The following is a 23114-nucleotide window of genomic DNA, read 5'->3' as shown; positions in this document are numbered from 1 at the left end:
GGCACATACACAGTTTTTTTCTTTTAGGTCCATATTATTTTTAATTTGAAAATATTAAATGTATGAAATTTTGACTATGTGTGACTCACACACATGTATGGTACCAAATAAATAATAATAATAATAATAATAATTCAAGAACAAAGGCAAAGAACCCACCCCTGCATGAGGCCCTAAATCAGGGATTAGGGCCGAAGGTTCCCCTTTCCTGTCCTAAATGTATAAGTTGAATTCAGTCCATTAAACATTTCTGCTTCTACTTTTCCTTCTGCAAAACCCAAGTCAGACAGCTGCTATCCAATAATGATGCATCTTCAAGGGATGAATTTCCACCAATATGTTAACATATAAGTGGAGGTATTAAAAGCTTACACAAAACTCAGCTACATGTTCTTTAAAAATGGCTTTATTAGATTTTATTTATAGCAAGAAACAGGATTACATTCTAGTTTCAATTCTGATTTTATAAGGCTTTGGTTTCATTACCAATCCAAAAACTGGTGTCACATCAATAGTTTGTCCAGGTTCCTTGGCTAAATTGAAACGCTGCAATATGGACGTGATAAAAACAAACATCTCATTCCGTGCCACATCCTCTCCCACACATTTTCTTACTCCCATGCCAAAAATCATCACTTTGTCGATCAAGCTTTTATCCATATGTTCGTTCTCATCGAGGAACCTTTCTGGGAGGAATAGGTCAGCATCTCTCCATACTGTCCTGTGTATTAAACATTTCAGAATTTACTACTGAGAATACAATTTCGAAGCATAGAATAGACTGAACAGAGTTTCGGGCTACATTTATACAGTATATACATGTGAAAGCTGGAAAAGAGTGGATTGCCAATACAATTCGGCAGCACTCTGATCGTATTGTTATTGTTAAGCCTTGATGCATGACTTGGGGGTTTACCCATGTGTTTACAAACATAAGTAACCAAGATCTCCGAAACCTACTACTGTGTGCTTTTTAAATCTGGTTACTGAGATCATTCAGTGTGCTGGGGGAAACAACTTGTTTCTTTCTTATTCAGCATTACCCCTCCCTTTCACACACCTGAGTGACATCACTAAACCGATTGGGAGTCTGCCAGTATGTATTTCTGTTGTGAGAGGCATATGGGAGCAAGCATTAGGAAGAGGTGCTGGTCCTGACATGCTGTTTGTAAAACTATGGGGTTGCTTTAGGTAGGCTGCTCTTAGTTTGGGTACAGTGTATTTAAATAAGAGCCCTTATCATGTCGCTCTATACTAGTTCATCTTAGGACCCAGATTGGGTTTAACATGGGTTTAGTGTGTGGTGGCACACAATTTACACTTACTAAAAATATCATCAGAAACACTATTCCTTTAATATTTTTATTACATTAATCCATTTTGTATCACTTTTTGTACATACTGTAGCTCTGGCTTCTTAACCCTTTGCAGTCAATTTTTTTTTTTTTTTTTTTGCAATTCAAATAGTCTGTTATAAAGGTTTAAATGAATTGTTATTTTTATTAATTTTTTCATTAAAAAATGGTCTACATTGAATGTTGAATGATGATAATGTTCTTATTATAAAGTAGCTCACCAATGTATCTGCTATTAGTGCTGGGGCTCTTGAGCTTGATTGGACATTTGAACTGAAAGGTTTAAAACTTACTAACACTTTTAACTGGTGTGCTGCTCTGGGCTTTCTGGCTTATGCTGATTTTTAAGGTGTCGCACCCCACACCTATATATATAGCAATAGGGATCACCAATACTCTGAGCTTACTCGTGCATTTGCACATGTATGAATCCTGCTACCATGTGGTTTTTAAATCTGGTTACTGACATCATTCAGAGTGTTGGGGAGAAACATTTTGTTTTTTTTTCGTATTGTTATTGTACTGTCAGATTTATAGATGTGTACTGGGCACGTTTGTTTACTTCAATGGCTCTTGTGTTTGTTCATCCTTTATCGGGCACAGTAAATGATTCATTAAGTTGTTCATATCTATCGTGCTGGTTAAAAATTAATGGCAGAATAAGAATATACTAAATATGATGAAATAAATTACCCATACTATTAAATGTGTTTACTAAACTGATTAAGTTTAATATGACAACTTGTCAAACTCCATACTAGTAATGGAAGCACAATTGTGAAATTAGATGATTGTTATTATGTTTTGCTTCTTGTTTAAGTTGCACAAAGTGTGCCTTTTTTCTGGCACCAATTTTTTCTAAATATCTGAATCTATCCCAGTGCTGTGCAACAGAGGTGTGCATATATAATGTAGAAGACAATTATAAAATAATATTAATAATTTTATTTACTGTATATAGCACTTTTCTCCAGCAGGGTTCAAAGTCACTTATAATAACAATCATCTATAAGCATCAAAAACATAGCACAGAGGATTAGTATTGCACCATGAAGAAAACAACAGTGAATGGGCACATTGAGCTTAACCCGTTGACCTGTAATGTTTACCTTTTTTAATCAACATTTTTTATTTGAATTTGTATGACAAATGTGAGCATCGTTGGCATATTTAGTGGATATTTTGCATATCTCCCAGGGTAAAGGGTAAATATGGCTTAGTGCAGCCATTTTGATAAGTTACACATGATACATAACCCACCCATGAAAGGTACCAGTTGAGATAGCCATTTTGCTGGTGCTACATTGGTTACCCTTTGTGGGTAAGGCAAAACCAAGAATAAATTACACAAAATGAAGAAATGGAAGTGTAATAAAGCTCTGATTGAAGTATATTTTATTCAACACATGCAGTAGCACACGCATGGGGGATTTCTGAGTACCCCGAAACCCCCTGAAAGCTGAGGGTCTCCTATTTGCATGGGTACAAGAATTAAAAAAATCGTCCCTTGGGAACCGGAGATATCTGACTTCAAAGCAGTGGTCCCCATCCAAGCCTGTTAATTGCTCTTCCCAGTCAGATATTTCAGGTTCTGTCTGACTTAGAGTTTTTCTGAGGGTATATTCCAAAAGCTAGGACTCTCCCACTTTGATGAACACTAGTTGCTTGTCTCTACAGTTCCCAGAACCAGAGATATCAGCCTTTCAGCAGCTGGTTACTGCTCCAGCTACACACACCTGGTATGTAGTTTTCATTGGCAGATTTCTCTGCCTACTGAACTCTGATCCCCTAGTCCATAATACCATTTGGTAGGTGGGATTCTCTAGATTTTAATTCCATTAAATTCCAAGGAATCTATTTCTGGGAACTGGAGATATCTAAAGTCAAGCAAGCTGTCCTCCCACCAGAAAATTATGAATAATAAGCCCACTCCACTATACACCCCTTCTCTGCGTATTAAACCCGGAACAACCATTCAACACTTTTATATTACACCTTCACCAACCACCACCATCACCACCACCACCACCACCACCACAAGAACCTTCTGAATAAAAGTACAATAACTTCCATGTACATGAATTAACAAGAAAGAATTTGCTGTAAACTTGGTAAAATAGGCAAACATACATTTTTTAATTGATTTTTTTAAATATTAGTTACTTATATGTAACAGTAACTTATAATCTACTAATAAAATAAGATGAAAAAAAAACTAAAGGTGTGTACACACGGCAGATCCTGCCATGAGATGCGAGTCCCGATGTGATCAGATCGCATTGGGACTCACATCTCACGGCATGCTAGAGGGGCACAATTTAGACTATATAGTGCAGATCTGCAATATATAGTCTTGCCTGCCCTCTCTATCTGGCTACCGATTTGCGCTCACATGGGAGCGCGCATCGGCAGTGCATCGGGCTTGCAAGCCCTAAAAAAGCATGCGATTTGCATGCGATATGGCTTCCGATGTTCTGTATATTGGGAACATCGGAAGCCAAATCTTACCATGTGTACACACTATTAGTGTTGGCAAACTTGAATGACTGTTCCAAATTAAACCTAATGTACTTACGGATCATGATTTACTTGGTACATGTTTACAAATACTGCAGTGTCTTTTGGAAGAAAATAATCATTCAGTGTTGTATCCATGGTAGTGCTTAACAAAAATAGAAAGAAAATGTTAATGTGGTATGTAAATATTTAAACTTTTTGGCTTTTCCAGCTTTTGGATTTATCAGTGGTTCATTATATGGTTCATTATATTTGTACATGATACAAAATGACATTCCATTACTTTTATGTGATAATGTTAGTTTTGTTTTTGTTTGTTTCAGTAGCACTTTGTATAGGTGATTTTATAACCAACAATGTATAGATGGAGCCGGCTCCATCCATTGCCGGTGCCCGCCAGATCCTCTTCACTGGCGAGCGTCGGCGATAGGGACTGGGACGCGCGTGCATCTCACGCGCATGCGCGTCCTAGTATCACGGTGGCTGGCCAGCATCTCCCTGCCCATCTCTGCTTCAGGGAGACGCTGCCCAGTTCGGGGGGGGGGGGGGGGGTGTCAGGGCGGCGAGGGGGAATGGCGGCGACGGTGGGGACCAGCGGCAGGCTCCGTGCAGTGTCTCATGCGCTTGTGCCCCTGGCGGTAGCCGGCCTGCAAAGATGAAGAGAGCTGAGATGGCATGCTGTCCTGTTATGTGGAAATAGGAACTGCTTTTCCACTTTGTAACCCAATGTTTCCACACAAGACCAGGGCTGTCTTAATGGCATTGTGGGGCCCCTACTTAAGTAAATTAGTAATTAGCATGCTTAAAGCCATTTACTGTTTGGCTGCAGGCTGGTAGAGAATATTTCCTGATTTTGTGTAATTCACAACCAAAGTAGCCTTCAGCAATCTCTAATAGCCTCACAAGAAACTCCAGAGGCACCAGCAAACCCTTGCTCAAAGGCCCCTAGAATTGTGTGGCCCTAGGGCAGCTGCCCAGTAAGCCCAATGCATTAAGATGGCCCTGCACAAGATCAAAATACATGTCCATTAGTAACATTTACCTAACACATTATCGTTATTGTGACCAAAAAGCCATTTGAAAGCATGTTCAAACCAGCAGTTTTGGAGAAATATTGTATACTGTATTCAGTGACAATGATGTAAATGTGCTAAAGACCTACATTTTGATAACTTAATTAAGAAGGAAGAAAGATGATATTAGATGGAAGTATCAGATGTTCATCAGATTTCGATAAAGCAAAAGGCAAACCTCAACTATTCACTACATTTGCACCAAATCAAAGGAAAAGAGTGACCAGTAACTCAGAGGAAGCATGCCATAATGGACATAGCATATTTTCATATTCTCTGCTAACAGAGGCTCAGCATGTTTAAACAAATTGTATTATTTGAAATCATTTATAACCGGACCGAAAAAGGTCCCAATCAAAGCTTATACAGTTTGATACAGTGGAAATCTATGATCCAAGGTCAAATAAATTAAACTTTGCATATCTTCTTCCAAATGGCTCATTTTCTGTAGCACATGAAGATGTAGCCCATGGAAGAGAAATTTAGATCTAAAGGAGGCATTATTTTATTGATGGATGAATTTCTATTTATTGCCAGGAAGGACCCACATGTTTTATTTTAATTGCATGTTATTTTGCATAAGCTTTGTGTGTCATGATGCATACAGTAAACAAAAAATTATCTTCACGCCCTCCTGCTGCATTATACTGTTTCTGCTGATGTACAACCAGGGCTATTTTTCAGTAGGCTCCAGCAGGAACTGAGGCCCTTATTCTAGTTCACTCTTTCTGACAAAATATTTCTTAGATGGACAAAACCATGTGCACTGCAGGTGAGGCAGGTGTTACTTGTGCAGAGATAATTAGATTTGGGTGGGGTTTTACACCTGCCTCACCTGCAGTGCACATGGTTTTGTCCATCTAAGAAATATTTTGTCAGAAAGAGTGAACTAGAATAAGGGCCTCAGTTCCTGCTGGAGCCTACTGAAAAATAGCCCTGTGTACAACCCTACTCTAATCTAACCCCTCCCCTGTTGGCATGCTGCAAAATATAGTTAAAGGCTCTTAGGTGTGCCCCTCCAGGGAAAATCTATACACGCCCCATTAAACGTATCAGGACACAACCTTTTTAGCATTGTGCCTTCCCTTATTATCTAGGTAAATATGGAATACATACAGTAGCTTAATGTTTGTGTTAGTATTTGCATCTCTTCAGAGAGCAATTGTTTTCAGGGTTTTTAATTTAAATGATGTTATAGAATATATTCTATACATACCAATGTGGTATTGTAAATGGTACAAAAGACGAATGTCTCAGCACTTCATTGATAAATGCCTCTGTGTAATGCATGTCTTTTCTATCATCAAATCGGGGCATTCTGCTAATCCCAATGTTCTCATCTGTAATGAAAAAAATATACAGTACGCAGAACCAGCTCAAGTCATAGTACATGTTATCATGTCAGGAACAAGATCTTAAAACACAATTGCAAAACACTCTGTTCACTAATTATATTTGAACTTGAGTAATTTATTTATAACTAGATAACTATATAGCCAGAAAGAAATATTTTTAAATCATAAAAGGTCCTTTCCTAAACGAACTTGTGATAAAGCTGGAAGATCTGCCTTCTTCATTAGAGGAAAAGGGCATAATGTACTTCTGCAATAACTTGAAGTAAAACACTCACTTGGTTGATAAAGGAACACACATCTTACCAATTTCCTTATGAATTTTGTCTTGTATCTGTGGATAGTTCATTAAGTACAGCATACACCACATTAGTCCAGAGGTTATAGTGTCAAATCCTAAAAAAATTCAGGTCAAATAGAGGAATAAAAAGAGCAAACGGCAGCATAGCAATTAAGGAAGCCTCACACAACAACGGGGGAAATTACTGTAAAAACATCATGCTAGATCAAAAGTTCCCTATCCGTTCACATTGTTGTTTTTCTCATCCCCCTTTCAGACTAGCAGTAAAATCTCAGGTTATTGGGCATAAACACCAAGCAAAACTGAATTTTCCTTAGTCTGAAAGGGGCCAGGAAAAGAACCCATTTTGAACTGCCCTGGCATTACAGCCTGAGTACTGTAGGTACAAGGTTTGAATCCTGCACTTACCTAGGTCATAGGGCAATGTAACGGGTAAGTCAAGTCAATGTGACCCAGGACCCATTTACAGTATAGGGAGAGTTGTCACTAGGAGATGAGCTCATCTCCAAGAGCTAGCATTGCACAAGTGAGCACTCAGTCATGTCCTGCTGCTAGTTCAAAAGGATACTACAGTAGATTCAAGTGGACTAAAGGAACTCTACCACTATGGATGCCACCACCATGTGACCCCCAATGGCAGACAGTGGGGCAAAGTCGGTGGGCTAGCACCTTTACCATCCGCATGAACATATATTGGGAATTATTACCTGTGACACGCAAAGTAAGCAGCCATGCCCAAAGCTTGGCATGCAAAGTGAGCCCTTACTGGTACATTCTGACCCTGCCTCTTTCCCTTGACATCGCGGATAGCTGAAACCTAAGTTGAAGCTAAGTTGATAGACCTGGATCACAGCCATGCATTTCCAGAATAAACAGAAAACAAAACAACTCTGCATATGAAACACTCACCTGCACCAAAGATGTCATTCACGGTGGATATAATCTGCACATCACTTAATTTGTGATTTTTATCTTCAACATTTCTGTTGTTGCACAAGTGTATAAGGGCATCGGTGATATCTCTGATGTTATTCTGGAAACCAAAACAGAAGTCATAATGCAATAATGTATACAGAAGATACATATTGACTTACAGTACAATACAGTACTTTGCTACATTAACTTTAGTCAAAACATGAAGGTTTACTCTTTATAGATTGACCTGGCAGGTACAATAATTGGTCAGACTCACACAACAAGACGGGTATGTATTACTAGATAGACAGTCGATAGGTCAACACCAAAATGGTAACAGGGTCAAAAGGTAGACACATGAAAAGGTTGATAGGTTTTCAAAAATGTCAATGTTAACACCTGTTGACCCTATTATTGCCCAGCGTACCCTTTCTGTGCTTGCAATGCTTCAATTGCATGCTAGGCTGTGATTACACGTAGCCTAGCGAACAGGTCTGAATCAGGCCCCTGGTACCTTGCTTTGTTTGGCACAGTTTACCGTTCTCATGTGGATGGTAAAGTATAAAAAAGTTGAACTTTTCATGTGTATATTTTTTCATTTTGACCTTTTGACAATGTTGACATTTCATCCATGTTGACCTATTGTATTTCGACCCATTTCATGCCAACCTTTGACCTTGTCTACTTATTGCATGTCAACTTATTGTCTGTCTATAAAGACTCCGTAGATCTATCTACTAGAATAAAACACTTAAGCAGTCCTGAGGAATTTTTTAATTTACTTAGGACTTATATGGCAAAATGTCATTTGGCTCCTATGCGGGATACCGGCTGAACCCTTTTTTCTTTTATAAAGGGGCAATTGCCTTGTAAGTGATTGCCCCTTTAAAAAAATGTCTGAGTTCGGCCAGCATCCCACACAGCCACCAAACTTGGAGGATATTACATTTGGCCGATTGTATACATTTCAGTAGACATTATCACTGCAACATTTGACTCTAATAGCAAACTGTTACTTCAGCAGGGATTGTGAAAGATGACAACTTGATATCTAAGAGAACTGGCCCCCGTCTTGTTTATAATCACATACCTCCCAACATGACCCTCTACAGGTAAGGGAAAGAATGCTCTGCTCCTGGACTTCCCTCCTAATGTTTGATTAACATCACCTGTGGTAAAACACCATGCTATTGACCATTTCTCTAATCTACCTAGATCATCAATCATTTGTTTTACCCCTCCTGGTGTGTCTACCCTGTTGCATACCTTTGTGTCATCTGCAAAAAGGCACATTTTACCCTCAATTCCATTTTCAATATCACCAATAAAGATATTAAAAAGCACTGGTCCAAATACAGATCCCTAGGGTACTCCACTTGTAACCTTTGCCTCCTTTGACTGTACTCCATTTACTACAACTCTCTGTTTTCTGTCCTGCAACCACGATCTTATTCATTCAACCATTTTAGAATCCAACCCCAAGCTTTCAATATATTTATCAGTCTGCGATGTGGGACAGTATCAAAAGCCTTACTAAAGTCTAGATAAACTACATCTACAGCCCCACCTTGAGCTATTACTTTAGTCACCCAGTCGAAAAAGACAATAAGATTTGTTTGACATGATCTTCCCCCAGTAAACCCATGCTGTTTCGGATTTTGTAAATTGCTGTTTTTGAGATACTGTATTCTACAACTCTTTGTTTTAAGAGTGTTTCCATCAATTTCCCTACTACTGATGTAAGGCTCACTGGTCGATAGTTGCTTACCTCTTCCTTGCTTCCACTTTTGTGTAGTTACTGTACATGTTTTACTCACCTTGTGACCTGAGTTTTGTGACTCAATAAAGTACATGAAGACTACACCATTATAAACTCCTGATAATTTAAGACACGTACACCTAGACATCAGGTAAGCGCAGGTATCACCACCCTCAATACTACATAATACTAACCAGAGTCTGAACAATTCAATAGATACCAGCTGCTTCTAAATCAGGAGACAACTACTCACAGCTGCATTGATGACCCCACTCCCATCTAAAGCCCCATTCACATGGAGCAACTTCAGCCCTGCGCTGAGTGATGTAGTGTAGCACAGATCACTCTGCACACCTCTCTGACACACATTGTATGCACTAGCAAAGTGTGCTGAGCAATCTGTGCCAGTGTTCTTTGGTGAGAACACTGGCGATCTGACTAGATTTTGATTGCATGTAGTCAAAATCTAGTCAGGTGATGGGACATGTGGGGCCGTGCTTTGCCATCACTATGGACAGTACACACGATGCAACATGTGCTGAATTTCTAAGCAATCTATATAGATTGCTTAGAAATAAGGGAAAAATCATCCCTTGTATGGGCCTTTAGTATACTTAGTACATTAACCCTACATTTTTAAAAGGGGGCTTATGACAAGACCATTTTTCCCAGTTCCCCTGAAGTGCCTCCTCCAGATATCAAAGTAGGAATGTATGCCTAATAGCCTATCCCTAAGTTTTTTCCTCTTAGTACTATAAATGCAAGGGCCTTCTGCTCGTTACATACAATATATGCGCCTGATTTGAAAGAGTGCTAGGGATTAGAAGGTCCCTTGAGGTGTCAACTGCAGTAGGGGTTTGTGACTGTGCCCAGTTTAGTATCTATCAGCCATGGCAGCAACTTACATGTGGCAGGGGGGCTGCTGCTACCCCCGTGCCCGAATTCAGCCCAGGTCCCAGCACCTGTGCAATGGATACTGCAGGTGCCAAGACCAGTGCAAGTGCAGATGCCGCAGATTGACTGCATATGCGCATAACCCTGGCTTCTATGGACTGCACCATCTGCAGGGTGGGTAGTGTATCACTGATCCCTGGGGTCAGGGGTAAAGGTTGTTGTGGTGGATTGGGGATTTAGGCAACACATGTCTAAGTATGTTTTTGTATAAATAATGCAGCTGGGATCATGTCACTGTGCTCATTATCCAATTTCCAGTGATCTTGGGTAGTTTCGCAGGTTGCTTTCATTACTGGTTGTTTTGAGAATGAGAGAGATGCAGATCAAGCAGCATTGAAGCAGGAACAGAGTGACGTCACCACCGACCGCCCAGCAAGACACCCAGTCCCGGCTATAGATAAACACCAAGGGAGCATCCTGCAAAACTAGTAGAGATTGCTGGAGGATAGTTAAAGGAAGGAAATGAGCATGAACATTAGAGGCTGCCTTCCTATTTATGCCTCCATTATGTGTCCAACCATGTGACCATTATGTTTACTAATGAGAGACATGTGATTTACATGTGACCTACAGGAACTGACTTATGTGTACAGTATGTCTAAATCATTGTACAAAAGTTTAAGGTAAACTTCTTTGTTTTTATAATTAATATTTGGTCTTATCAATAGACATAGCTTTTTTATTAATTGTTCTTACTCCTCCTTAGTTTTTTATCCTTTTGATATATTTTGATTGTAATTGGATGAATTAATTGTATCATGTGTGTATTGTTGACACTATTAGAAGGGTATAAATTACCAACATGGAAGCAATCACACCATCCTTGAAAAAGCTGCATCTGGGTAAGCAGCAAAACGCATAGGTTACCCGCTGCTGCACTGACCAAACGCATGACTTAGTGCTTTTTTTCCTGCAAAATAGACACCTGAAAATAGCAGGGTTAAATGAAACCTGTCAGTTCACTTGCACCATGTATCTCCCACTGCGCGGCATATTAAAGTTAGATGTATGAGGAGAACTCTGTAACCTCATTAAAATATTTTCAATTATATAATAAAGATTTTGATACCAAAATATTTTCAATAAATATTAATAGGATTGATTGCATACAAAATAAGCTTATTTCTATAGGCCTCCATATACTACTCTGAGGTATCTCATGCAGCCTTGCATATGATACCTCGGCAACTACATCAAATGCGTACCTTTAGCATACAATGTATCATATGTGACCCCCAGCAAGTGCTGCCAGATCCTGCAGGATCTGATAAAGCCCGAAGCGTGGCAAGCGTAGCGATCCCCGCTAGGGGACGCAAATTACTTTACATGTTTTCTGCGTCCCCTCGCGGGGCGCGCTACTCTTGCCACGCTTCAGGCTCGGTGGCTCGCTGCGCTCGTCACACTATATAAAGTCAACTCCACGCCGATGTGGATAGTGGGGGTATGAAAAGGTTGGTAGGACGCGTTCCGACGCCACGCTTCAGGCTCGGGGGCTCACTACGCTCGCCACACTATATAAAAACAACTTCTCACTGTGGTGGATAGTGGGGGTATGAAAAGGTTGGGAGGACGTGTTCTGCCACCCCTCGCGGGTCTCACTGCGCTCACCACACTTCGGGGTGGCGTGAATAGTGGTGGAACACTGCGCCGAAAAGGGTTAGAAGTGGCGTGGATAGTGGGGGGGATGTAGAAATTATAGTACTGTTAATCCCTCATCATATCCTAAAAAATTGCATGCAATAGCATGTGATTTTACATAAGGTACAATGACATGAAAATAATTACGCTTGGAAAGTGCAGTGAATAAATTACTTAGTAACATCGCATCGCACACAAAGTATAACAGGCGGGGAAATAGCAGTGAATAAATTACTTAGTAAGATCTCATTGCATCGCATGCATCTTAAAATACCAAAACGGGTACTGCGATCTTCTTATGGAAAATAGCCTGCTAAGCAAATTGCTTAGTGGGCGCCCCGGTACTACATAAGTACCAGCATAGTAGTAACAATGGCGGGGGTGGGGGCTATTAATATTTTGCTACGGGGCCCACAAAGTACTAGGTACACCCTTGAATTCATAAGTCTACAGTATCTTTAATAATTCCTTACCTCATCATGTAAGCCATAATGGTCCTGTACCGATTTGGTTATAAAGTTATTTAAAGATCTTGTAAATTTTTTTATTGCATTCACGGCTGATGAAGGAAAATATTGTAACTTTGGGATAAAATCAGCTAGAAGTCCTGCCCCGAACAGCCTTGTGATGTCGTCATTTATTTCAATGATGCGGAGAAACTCTTTATCCTGATGATTATAACGCTTTCCAAAACACAACGCACACACGACATTGGCAACAGTCACATTTATAAGAGTTAATGGGTTAAAGTTTCCATGCTCCTTGGACATTTGGCGCATTGCATTGACTAGGTCTGAGGCTTCGGCAGATGCGTACTCCTCAAGAAGACAAGAGCAGTTGGATGAATTTGCTTCTGCTTTGCTAAATGTCCTCAAAGCATTTCTCATAATCTTTTTATGAATTTTCCAGACATCACCATACTTTTCTGAAAATGTCATACTATGTCCATTGGCCAACAGAGAAAATGAATACAAATTTGGCCTGTCTGCAAAATGCTCTCCCTGTTTACCTAGAACCTTTCTCACGGTGTCAGAACCACTGACAACAACCACAGGCAGCATTCCTAATTGGATAAGGAAGACATCACCATATGTTCTCCTCATTTCAGTAAGGGATATGTGGACTTGATCTCCCAATTGAAAAAAATTTCCAACAATAGGCAATGCCCAAGGACCTGGCAGGGAAAGTCTGCTACTTCTGTGCAATCTCAAAAAAAGTAGAACTGTGGTAATAATAATTAGAACAGCAGTCACTTCAAATGAAAGAAGATCTCCCAGATAATGCTGAGCTGTAAAATAGAATAAAAAAATTATTTTACGATTCTCCAATTCGAAGAAAAAAAATAATAATTGCAAATAATTGCACAAAAAAATGACAAGTTTCAAGGTTTGTTATTAAATTAAAGTTGGTCTTATTAAACAATACAAGTTTTTCTTGACACAAATATATAAGTGTGAGTCACTTAGATATGCGTGGACTTTCGCCATCATTTGATGGTCAGTCGTCATTAAATGATGGGGGTGGTTCCCCAGAGCCTGCAAATGGATGTTTATGTTAGACATCCATTTGCAGCCAGTGCGAGTGAACCCGCGCTGCGAGGGGAGGCAGGCAGCCCGGCATTTGCTGGGTGGGGTTTGGTGGATTCGCAAGGCTGTGAATTTGCAGACTTTTGAATCAACCAGAATAACCACCCATGTACAGACCCCCAGATCCCTCCCAATCTGTCATAGGCGATGCTGTCCTGCACAACAGCAAGCTGCCTCTTTAATCACCTCCCGGCTTCACCACGCCACCTCCATTGCGGTCTTCCCTCCCGCAGCCACACATCCGCCCCCATTCCTGCTCACCTAAATTGGCAGTGACCAACATATCCTGATTTACAACTGTCGTGGGCAGTCCAACTGTAATGTCATTCACTCACCTGAATCCCTTCAAAACAATTGTGTTAATAAATATCACTATTTGAGCGGGGATGGGGCTGTTGTGTGCCCTGCAAAAGATGTCCCTGCGGCCGATAATAGCCGGCCCTGGCAGTAAAGTGCTTCTGCTGCCGGTCTCTGTGGAGAAGCCGCCGCTGCGCTGGCAGATGGAGGAAGGAGGGGGAAGAATGCACCTCACGTCCTCAACTAGCAGAGCGGGAGGAGGCAGAGCTAGGTGAGAGATGGGTGGGGGTGGCAGCGGCTGCAGTGGGACAGGGGAAGGAACAGGCTGTGGACGCCCTCACAGTTGCACTGACAGCGGCCAGAGACCGGACTATGGGCGGGATTCTCTAAAATCCGCAGCCCTCTTCGAAGGTCACCGCATTTCTAATGACCGCATATTCTCTAAAATATGCGGTCATTAACGCAAGGGACAGCTCTTGCGGTAAGAGCTGTCCCTTGCGATGCAGCGCCGTTGCTGGACTTCCGGGTCTATGACCGGGAGTCCGTCTGTGCATGCGCAGACTGACGCGCCGGCCGCAGGGCATGCTGGGAGGGATCCGTGACGGATCCCTCACACACTGCTGCGGTAAGAAGCCCATAGGCTTCTGCAGGGAACCGCCAGCTTTTGCTGGCGATTCCCTCCGCAGCGGTGACACTGTGGAGGGAGGTTAGAGAATACAGAAATGCGGTAAAAACCCCAATAATGGGGTTTTTACCGCATTTCTGTAATAGAGAATCTCGCCCTATGACTGCTAAGATACCTCAATCCCCTTCACCTGAAACCCGGCAGCCGCTGGGCTCACTCAGAGATCCCGCCGCTGCCGCGCTCCGCCTCTATAGTTCAGGCAGCGCTAACATTCCCGGACATTTTTTTTTTTCTCTCTCCCAATGTAGTATCAATATGAGAAATGAATATGTCAGTGGGCTCACCCAAGAGAGTGATCATCAGGAGGTTATATTGCCCCAAGTGATTGGTTGTGTGTAGGGGGGATTGGGGGGCGGGGTATGGGTAAAAGGTATACTGCAAGGAGGGTGGTATACAGGGAGGAGGGAGGGAAGGGGTATGGTAGAGAATTGTCTAAAAATGTATATTGTCGTCTGCCTAAAAATGTCCTGAAAATTGATCAAAATAAGAAAACACCTAGAAGGAAAAGGAAAAAAAAAAAAAAAAAAATGGTAAAAATTGTATATTGGAATGTACGCGGCCTAAATGATAGGATAAAAAGAGCAATGGTGATGAATCAAATCAAGAAAGATGGGGCACAAATTGTATGTCTAGGGGAAACGCATTTGGTAGGGGAAAAAGTTTTGGCCCTAAAAAGGGCATGGGTGGGTAGTGTATATCATTCCTGTTTTTCAAATGCTGCAAGGGGTGTGTCTGTTATGATACATAAAAATGTTCCCTTTATATGTGAAAGAAAAGAAATAGATCCCTTAGGAAGATACGTATTTTTACATGGTCAACTGCATAATACCCAGATATGTATTATGGCAGTGTATATTCCTCCGCCATTTCAATACGATGTGTTGAAAAAAGCGGTGGAATTCGCTGCAAAGTCAGAGGGGGCCGCTGTACTCTGTTTGGGGGACCTAAATAATGTACTTAATCCTAGCATGGATAGATGGAGGAAGGGAAATATGAGCGCCCAGGGTGGGAATAAAGGGTTACACCGGTTTATGGAGGACATAGGTTGGAGGGATTGGTGGAGGGAGAAACATCCTAAAACATTGACGTACTCCTGCTACTCACACTCCTACGAATCCTTCTCTCGAATAGATATGGCGTTCATGGATGATACCCTGTTCCCTCTGATAGAGCGGGTGGAATATATGGCAAGAGGGATCTCAGACCATGCACCCATCATGGTCCAAGTCAAAGATCAATTAGATAGGGGCAGGCGAATGTGGAAGTGCCACCCATCTTGGCTGGAGCAGATGGGTGCTGGCCTTGAGATCATAGGGGAATGGGAGACCTATTTTGATGATAATGAAGGAACAGCATCGGAAGACATAGTGTGGGACGCTGGTAAAGCTGCCATGAGGGGTGCCCTTATAAAAAGGATCTCACAAATTAAAAAAGGGTCTAGGGAAAAAAATGTAGAAGCTGAAAAAACCAGTAAGGCCATGGAAGAGAAATATTGGCAGGATAGAACGGAAGAGGCAAAAAGGGAATGGGTCAAGGCGAATGCTGCGTGGAAGGATGAAGTCCAGAAGCGTGCAGTGAGACAAGAATCCTTTCTTTCACATAATAGGTATATAACATACGATAGACCTGGTAGCTTTATGGCAAAACTAGCTAGGGGGGAGAAAAACAAATCGAATAACATAATCCAGGTGTGTAGAAAGGACGGAAGTATGGCAGAGACAACTCCACAAATAGCAGAAGCCTTCCTTCAGTATTTCACAGACCTGTATGCAACCACATCCTCAAGCACAGAAGAGGAGATAACAATGTTCCTGCGGGGAATTAAGGTTCCCACACTAAAGGAGGAGGACAGAGAAATTTTGGAGGGCCCTATCACAGAACAAGAGGTTAGAGAGGCCATAAATACATCCCCGGGAGGAAAAGCACCAGGGTGTGATGGATTACCATCCGAACTATATAAAATTTTTTGTAACCAAATGACCCCTAAAATCACAGAGGTATTAAATAGGTGTATGCAGAGAGGGCAAATTCCTGAATCAATGGGGGAGGCCATGATAGTTTTAATATTAAAAGAGAATAAAAACCCAAGTTCTATGGATGCATACAGACCTATATCCTTGATAAATATGGATGCAAAAATTCTAGCCAAAGTGATAGCAAAACGGATAGAGGCGGCTGCGGAAAAACTCATTCATGAGGATCAAACGGGTTTTCGAAAAGATAGGAGCACTGCAATTAACATCCGTAGGTTCTATGTAAATACCCAGATCGACCAAACAAGTGGGGGGGAGTCTGCCATTTTATCATTGGATGCCGCTAAGGCATATGATAGTATAGAGTGGGGATACCTATGGGAGGTACTCAGGAGATTCGGATTTGGAGAGAAGTGTATTAACTGGATCAAAGCCTTATATGCAACGCCTAAAGCCAGGGTCCAGGTCAATGGACATGTGACAGAATCATTTGAGCTCGGGAGGGGAACGAGACAGGGGTGTCCCCTGTCCCCTGTCTTGTTCAACCTCGCGATAGAGCCATTGGCATGCGCCTTAAGACAAAATTCAGAATTAAGGGGCCTGGGCCGGACTGAGGGCTCAAGGAATAAACAGATTATATCTGCTTATGCAGATGACATGTTGATTTACTTGGCCGATCAAGGGAGGGAAATACCAATTGTATTATCAATACTAGAAGAGTTCGGGGAAAAATCAGGAATTAAGATCAACTGGGATAAGTCCAGTATAATGCCACATCGTGGAGAGAGTCCCCGTATATTACTATTACTATTATAATACTAGGCGGTGTATTGAAATGGACGGAAAGTATGAAGTATCTGGGTATTTACATATCAAACAGTGCAGAAAACTTTATAAAGTTAAACATAGACCCTATAATAATATGGTATCAGGGAAAAACTAAATCTTGGGTAAAGCTGCCCCTATCCATATCAGGTAGGGTAAATTTGGTGAAGATGGTGGTCTTACCAAAGATGTTATACATTTTTCAGCAGTCGCCTGTGCCCATACCAATGAAGATCTTTAAAAAACTGGATAGCATAACCTCCACCTTTATTTGGGGAAATAAAAGGGCAAGAATAAAAATAGATACATTAAATAGAAGTAAAAAGCAAGGGGGCTTGGGGCTGCCACATTTTAAATTATATTACATGGCATCACAACTATGGCATCTGAAGAGATGGTTAATAGAAGATGGGGATGAAAACTTAAAAGAACTCGTGAACCAGGCCAGAGAGGGAGACTCCCCAAAGCATATCCTTTTAGATAATTGTAAGGGAAAAACAAAAAAAACACTGATCAAACAGGCAAAGAAAATTTGGGATCAAACGAACAAACTATTGGGATATGAGGGAGTGGACCCCGAAACTCCAATTTGGGCTATTAGGACTAAGGGAGAAAATAGTGGATTAAGGATTAAGGAACTTAAAGTGTGTTGGGGGCGATATGGTATAGGAGCAATCTACCAAGTATATGAAGGCGGGAGGATTAAGACTTTTGAGCAATTGGCAAAAGAATATAACATAGATAAAAATATGTTCTTCCGATATCTCCAATTAAGAAATGGGCTGAGGGCGACATTTGGAAGAGAGAATGTAAATATACAAGAGTCCCCGGTTAAAAAAATGTTAGACCCGGAAAAAAATATAAAGGTCTCAGGGATATACAAAATACTTGTGGAAAAAATAAAAAACAGCCAGATAGAAAAAAATAGGAATGATTGGAGTAAGGATATAGGAAATATCAGTGACCAGGAATGGGGAAACGCTCTTGCCTCCCCAATGAAGGCAACATCATCAATAAGGTTTCAGCAAATTCAGCTCTTCATTGTACATAGAGTGTATGTGACCCCGGTCAAACTAAGACAATATGACAATAGTAAAAATGATTTGTGTCCCAAATGTAGTTTAGAACAGGGAACATTCCTACATATGATATGGCAATGTAGACATATACAAAAATTGTGGCAACTTGTAGGACAAAAAATTAGACAAATAGGTGTTAGAGAAAGTGTGGTGAATGAAAAAATATGTTTATTAAGTTGTAAAACACAAATGGGCACAAATAAATTCCAAACACAATGTATAATGAATCTAGTCTCACTAGTAAAGGTTTTGATAGTAAGGAAGTGGCTGGCACATGAGAGCCCAAATATTAAACAATGGATAAACTTGGTTAATAGCACAATTGCACATGAAAGGTATATGTACACGAAGAGAGGAAATATGTATAAATTCCACCAAATATGGGATATATGGATTAAGTCAAAATATTATAACGGGGAATAGACACAAATATATATGTATAATCCTAGCCTAAAAAAAAAAAATATATATACACTGTGGTTAGAAATCAATGGGAGGAATGGTGGGACAGGATTAGGGGAGGATAAAGAATAGATAGACAATTCTCTGGTGGGGTAGGGGGGGGGTGGGTGGGGGTGGGTGGGGTATGGGTGTAATGTATTTTGTCAAATGAAATGTTTTTTTTATATGTGCATCTTGTGTATGTCTTTTGTACTTATTAACAAGTATTTTGTTATGTATGTGAGTAAATTTTTTTTTTATATATCTATATATGTATAAAAATGAAATTGAGAAGTAAATAAAAAGACTATATTTAAAAAAAAAAAAACATTCCCGGACATTGTATAGGGGCTTTGGGCCCCTAGCATTTTGGGGTCCCTGGGCAACTGCCCTTCAAGCCCATGCGGTAAGATGGCCCTGGGTTATTCAAGTTCATTTGCAAAGGCAAAACCGTATGCACTGCAGGTACTGCTTATCATACACAGAGCTGGAAACTCCTCCCCCACTTGGGCTGCCAGTACATGCCCAGACTTCAGTGAGTCGCTCAGTGTGATGCAGCTGAAGGAAGGTATGCATTGCACCAGAGAGGTGCATGGAAGTTTATTATTTAAATAATATTTGTGTGTAGATCTTTATTAAGAGTATGATTTTGTGTACTTTAATTAATATTAAAGAGAGGAACTTAAGTGACAGCCACTTACTTACACAATGCTGCCACCTCCCCATATACGAACTCCACACATTACGCTGCCTGTTATTGGGTGGAGAAAGGACCTCCTCCTTCACTTCAGCCTGCTGGGCGGACAGGACAGTGCAGGGACACGCTGCATGTGTCATACTGTGCACACGTGTGAGGTGTGATAGCGGCTACTGCGGAGATCAGTTTGACAGTGGCCGCAGTGTGGGGGTAATATGCAAGCATGCACACGGGAGGGTTAAGGCAGGCAGCGCCACAGTGGGAGGCTGCCCAGGCTTTTCCAGTCACCCGGATTCCGGGAGAATCCTGGAATCTGGGTGACTGGAAAAGCCTCCTTGAGGGTACCACCATATCTGGGAGAGGTGGCAAACCTAACTACAGCACAGAAACTTACCATCATTAATTTCTGCAAACACAGGGGCTGATTCAGGTTGGCTTGGTAAGCAGTTAAATTCGCTGCATACCGAGCGCTAAAACCCCGCCTACCCGGTGAGCAAAAGCCTGACCCCTTCACAGTGCGAATGTTTGCCCTGGCATGCAAATGGATGTGTGCGCTGGATGCAAATGGATGTGTGCCCATTAGCAGGTGGGCATAAGCATACCTCCCAACTTGTAGGGAGACCAAGGACATAGTGATGCGCGTCGCAGGGGTGTGGTCTATACTTGCGGCTCTCCCATGAGGCCATGCCCCCATTTTGACGCAATGGGGACATGACTCAGAGGTTCTGTGAGCCTCTAGCCATGCCCCCAGGCGCCTGCCTGCGGGAATAGATGCTGTGTGCATGCAGGACACTGCTGGCTGCGGGAGGGATGCGGGAATGTCCCTTGGTAATCGGGACTGTTGGGAGGTCAGCATAAGGGCAAAATATCATTTGATAGTCACGAATGCTCAGCTAGTGTAATCATATTTATTTTCACCCATACGCATGTGCAGACTTCCAACATTGGTCCCCTACGTGAATATGTTGGGGACCAATCACTGAATCAGGCCCACAGTGCCGTGAATTAGCCTCAAATTGCACTTTTCCATTATAGTCAAATCCCAGGGGCAAACGCAGGATTTTCAGAATGGGGTTTCCAGAGGGGCGGAGCAAAGCACAGAGATGGACATTTAGGTGACCCAGTATATGCCGGGTCAGTTAAAGTAGTATAGATAGCCCAAATGTATGCTGGTGGTAGGGGTTATTATATCAACCGCTCAGCATGTAGGGCCTGGATCAGTAATTTCCACTAATTACCCCTTTACTGCACAGATGGTGGGAGATGGGGTGGGAGAGGGGGGCATTGGACTGAATGAAGGGGCCCTGATACATAACTTACAGGGTGGTAGAGGATGTTTAATATGCAGAGGAGGGGTGTATAGTGGAGTGGGCTTATTATTCATAATTTTCTGGTGGGAGGACAGCTTGCTTGACTGCAGATATCTCCAGTCCCTGTAAATAAATTTCTTAGATTTTAATGGAATTAAAAATAAGAGAATCCCACCTACCAAATGGTACTCGGGACTAGGTGATCAGAGTTCAGGAGGCAGAGTAATCTGCCAACGAGAATATAAAACTACATACCAGGTGTGTGGAGCTGGAGCAGTAACCAGCTGCTGGAAGGCTGATATCTCTGGTTCTGGGAACAGTAGAGACAAGCTACTAGTGTCCATCAAAGGGGGAAGAGTCCCAGCTTTTGGAATATACCCTCAGAAATATCTGACTGGAAAGAGCAATTAACAGGCTTGGATGGGGACCACTGCTTTGAAGTCAGATATCTCCGGTTCCTAAGGGACATTTTTTAAATTCTTGTACCCATGGAAAGAGGGGACCCTCAGCTTTTAGACTTGGACCCTTATTCTCCTGGGGGGGTTTCTGGGTACTCAGAACCCCCCCCCCCCCCCCCTCTGCATGTGCTACTTAATCCATACAGTATTTCTTTGTGTAAAAGTTAAAGAAAGAGTTAAAAAACAATGTGAAGTCCCACCTCCTAAGCATATCCAGCCCTCTGAACCAGTAGAAACACGTCCCAAAGCTGTGGCATTACCTTACTGACTAGTGGAGCCCATTGCTGGTTTCAAAAACACAGGGGACCACTACTTCCTGTTTTCGGGTCTGGTTATGCTTAGGAGGGGGGTCTGTTTGTTTATTGTTATACTGTTTCTAACCACTTCTTTAACTTGAACAAAGAAGCATTAGGTAGATCTGGCATGTTCAGCAGTGTTTAGCTGCCAGCACACTTGGCAGCCAAATACGTGTGATTTCTCCATTTAAAAAAAATGGAGCTTAGTAAAATACATATTTTTTTTTTTTTAAATAGACCTGTGTACGTTTATAAGCAGGTGGATTGATACACAGGAGTTTAGTAAATGTACTCTCTCTCTCTCTCTCTCTCTCTCTCCCCTATTTCTATTTCCCCTCATTTTATCTCTCTACCACCTACCCCTATTGTATTCCTCTCGTCTTTCTCTGATCGCCCCCTATTCCTCCTCATTGTTTCCTGCCTATTCCTTCTGTTTCTCTCTATCATTTATGTATTGTTCTCACTTTTTCCCCACCATGGGAATCACACTGTGGGACCCTGCCTATTTGCCCTCAATTCTGATGGCTGCCCTGACAGTGACTCGCAACACTGTATAAAAATAACCTGATACTAGTAACATTAATACCATAACTATGAGAAGAAAACAATGAGAACCCTGCTAGTTATGCTTCTATTTGTAAACCAGTTTTGCACAGTGAGAACAGAAGGACATTAGCTATGAAAACAGAGACTTTTGTTCTGAAAGCAACATGTAAATCATTGTATCATTTACCTGATGCCATGGTCAGGCGCTTTAATCCTTCAGGAAATACTAATTGGAAATGTTGAACTATTTTCTTAAAAGCTTAAATTACAATGTAGTTACTGAAACAAGTAATGTTCCAAGTTTCCTGCTCTCCGCCCTTCAACATGCAGTCTTTTGTAAACCTTCCTGTGAGAGACAGTGTTCTAGCCTGACCCTTCCCTTGCAGTATAAATTATCCAGTTTATGCCACGTGATACTGATTCTGCCCTGTTGCAAGAGTGGACTCTGTAATAGCAAAGTAGTTAGTATATTTTCAAAATCTACTTATCTCTGTTGCAAAATCTGCAATTATTTTGAAACCTGTTGATCTTGGTATCCAGACTCATGATAGGTTGACTCTAGGTCGACAGTCATAAGGTCAACCACTATTGGTCGACAGGGTCAAATGGTCGACATTCAAAAGGTCGATGGTCCAAAGCTCGACAGGGTCAAAAGATCGATAGCCAAAAGGTCAACATGGACAGAACGTCAACATAGTCAAAAGGTCGACATGGAATAGGTCGACATGCATTTTTTTTAAATGTTGAGCCACATGTGCTGACAGGTAGTATTTCATACCCATCTACTACGGCATGCGGGGAAAATATAATAGTGTGCCGAGTGCAGCAGGGCACCTAGTGCGAAGTATGCGAGGGGACACAGTACACTTAGACAGTGTCCATGTCGACCTATGTCGACATAGACATAGGCACCAAAAACGTAAAAAGCTCATGTCGACCTTTTCAAAGTTGATCTTTTGACCATATCGATCGTTTAAATGTCAACCATTTAACCCTGTCGACCTTTTCAAAGTCGACTTTTGGAACCTGTTGACCTTTTGACTGATGACTTTTGAAC

At 41.6% G+C, this 23114-nt stretch overlaps 1 protein-coding gene across 1 annotated transcript; it reads right to left on the bottom strand.

The window, feature by feature from the left end:
- Window positions 1–388: 388 nt before the first annotated feature.
- On the bottom strand, window positions 389–22430 carry LOC146078339 (cytochrome P450 1A1-like). Its single transcript, XM_083186100.1, has 7 exons — window positions 22245–22430; window positions 12338–13152; window positions 7508–7631; window positions 6604–6693; window positions 6162–6285; window positions 3931–4017; window positions 389–721 (listed from the first exon to the last, which is right to left on the bottom strand). Exons 1-7 carry the CDS (start codon window positions 22252–22254, stop codon window positions 439–441), a joined length of 1533 nt encoding a protein of 510 aa, XP_083042226.1. The 5' UTR covers window positions 22255–22430; the 3' UTR covers window positions 389–438.
- Window positions 22431–23114: the final 684 nt, after the last annotated feature.

Source organism: Crinia signifera, chromosome 1 (genome assembly GCF_055691185.1).
Source record: "Crinia signifera chromosome 1, ASM5569118v1, whole genome shotgun sequence".
NCBI classification, from domain to species: domain Eukaryota; kingdom Metazoa; phylum Chordata; class Amphibia; order Anura; family Myobatrachidae; genus Crinia; species Crinia signifera.
The sequence above is the reverse complement of the archived record's forward strand: the minus strand, read 5'-3'. Positions and strand labels throughout refer to the sequence as shown.

What these genes read in the sequence shown, in the direction of transcription:
- LOC146078339 (XM_083186100.1), bottom strand. An exon ending in GAATGACATCTTTGGTGCAG is followed by an intron (nt 6,694 to 7,507) that starts GTGAGTGTTTCA and finishes GAATTTTTTTAG; the next exon opens with GATTTGACACTATAACCTCT. An exon ending in CCATTTACAATACCACATTG is followed by an intron (nt 4,018 to 6,161) that starts GTATGTATAGAA and finishes ATTTTTGTTAAG; the next exon opens with CACTACCATGGATACAACAC.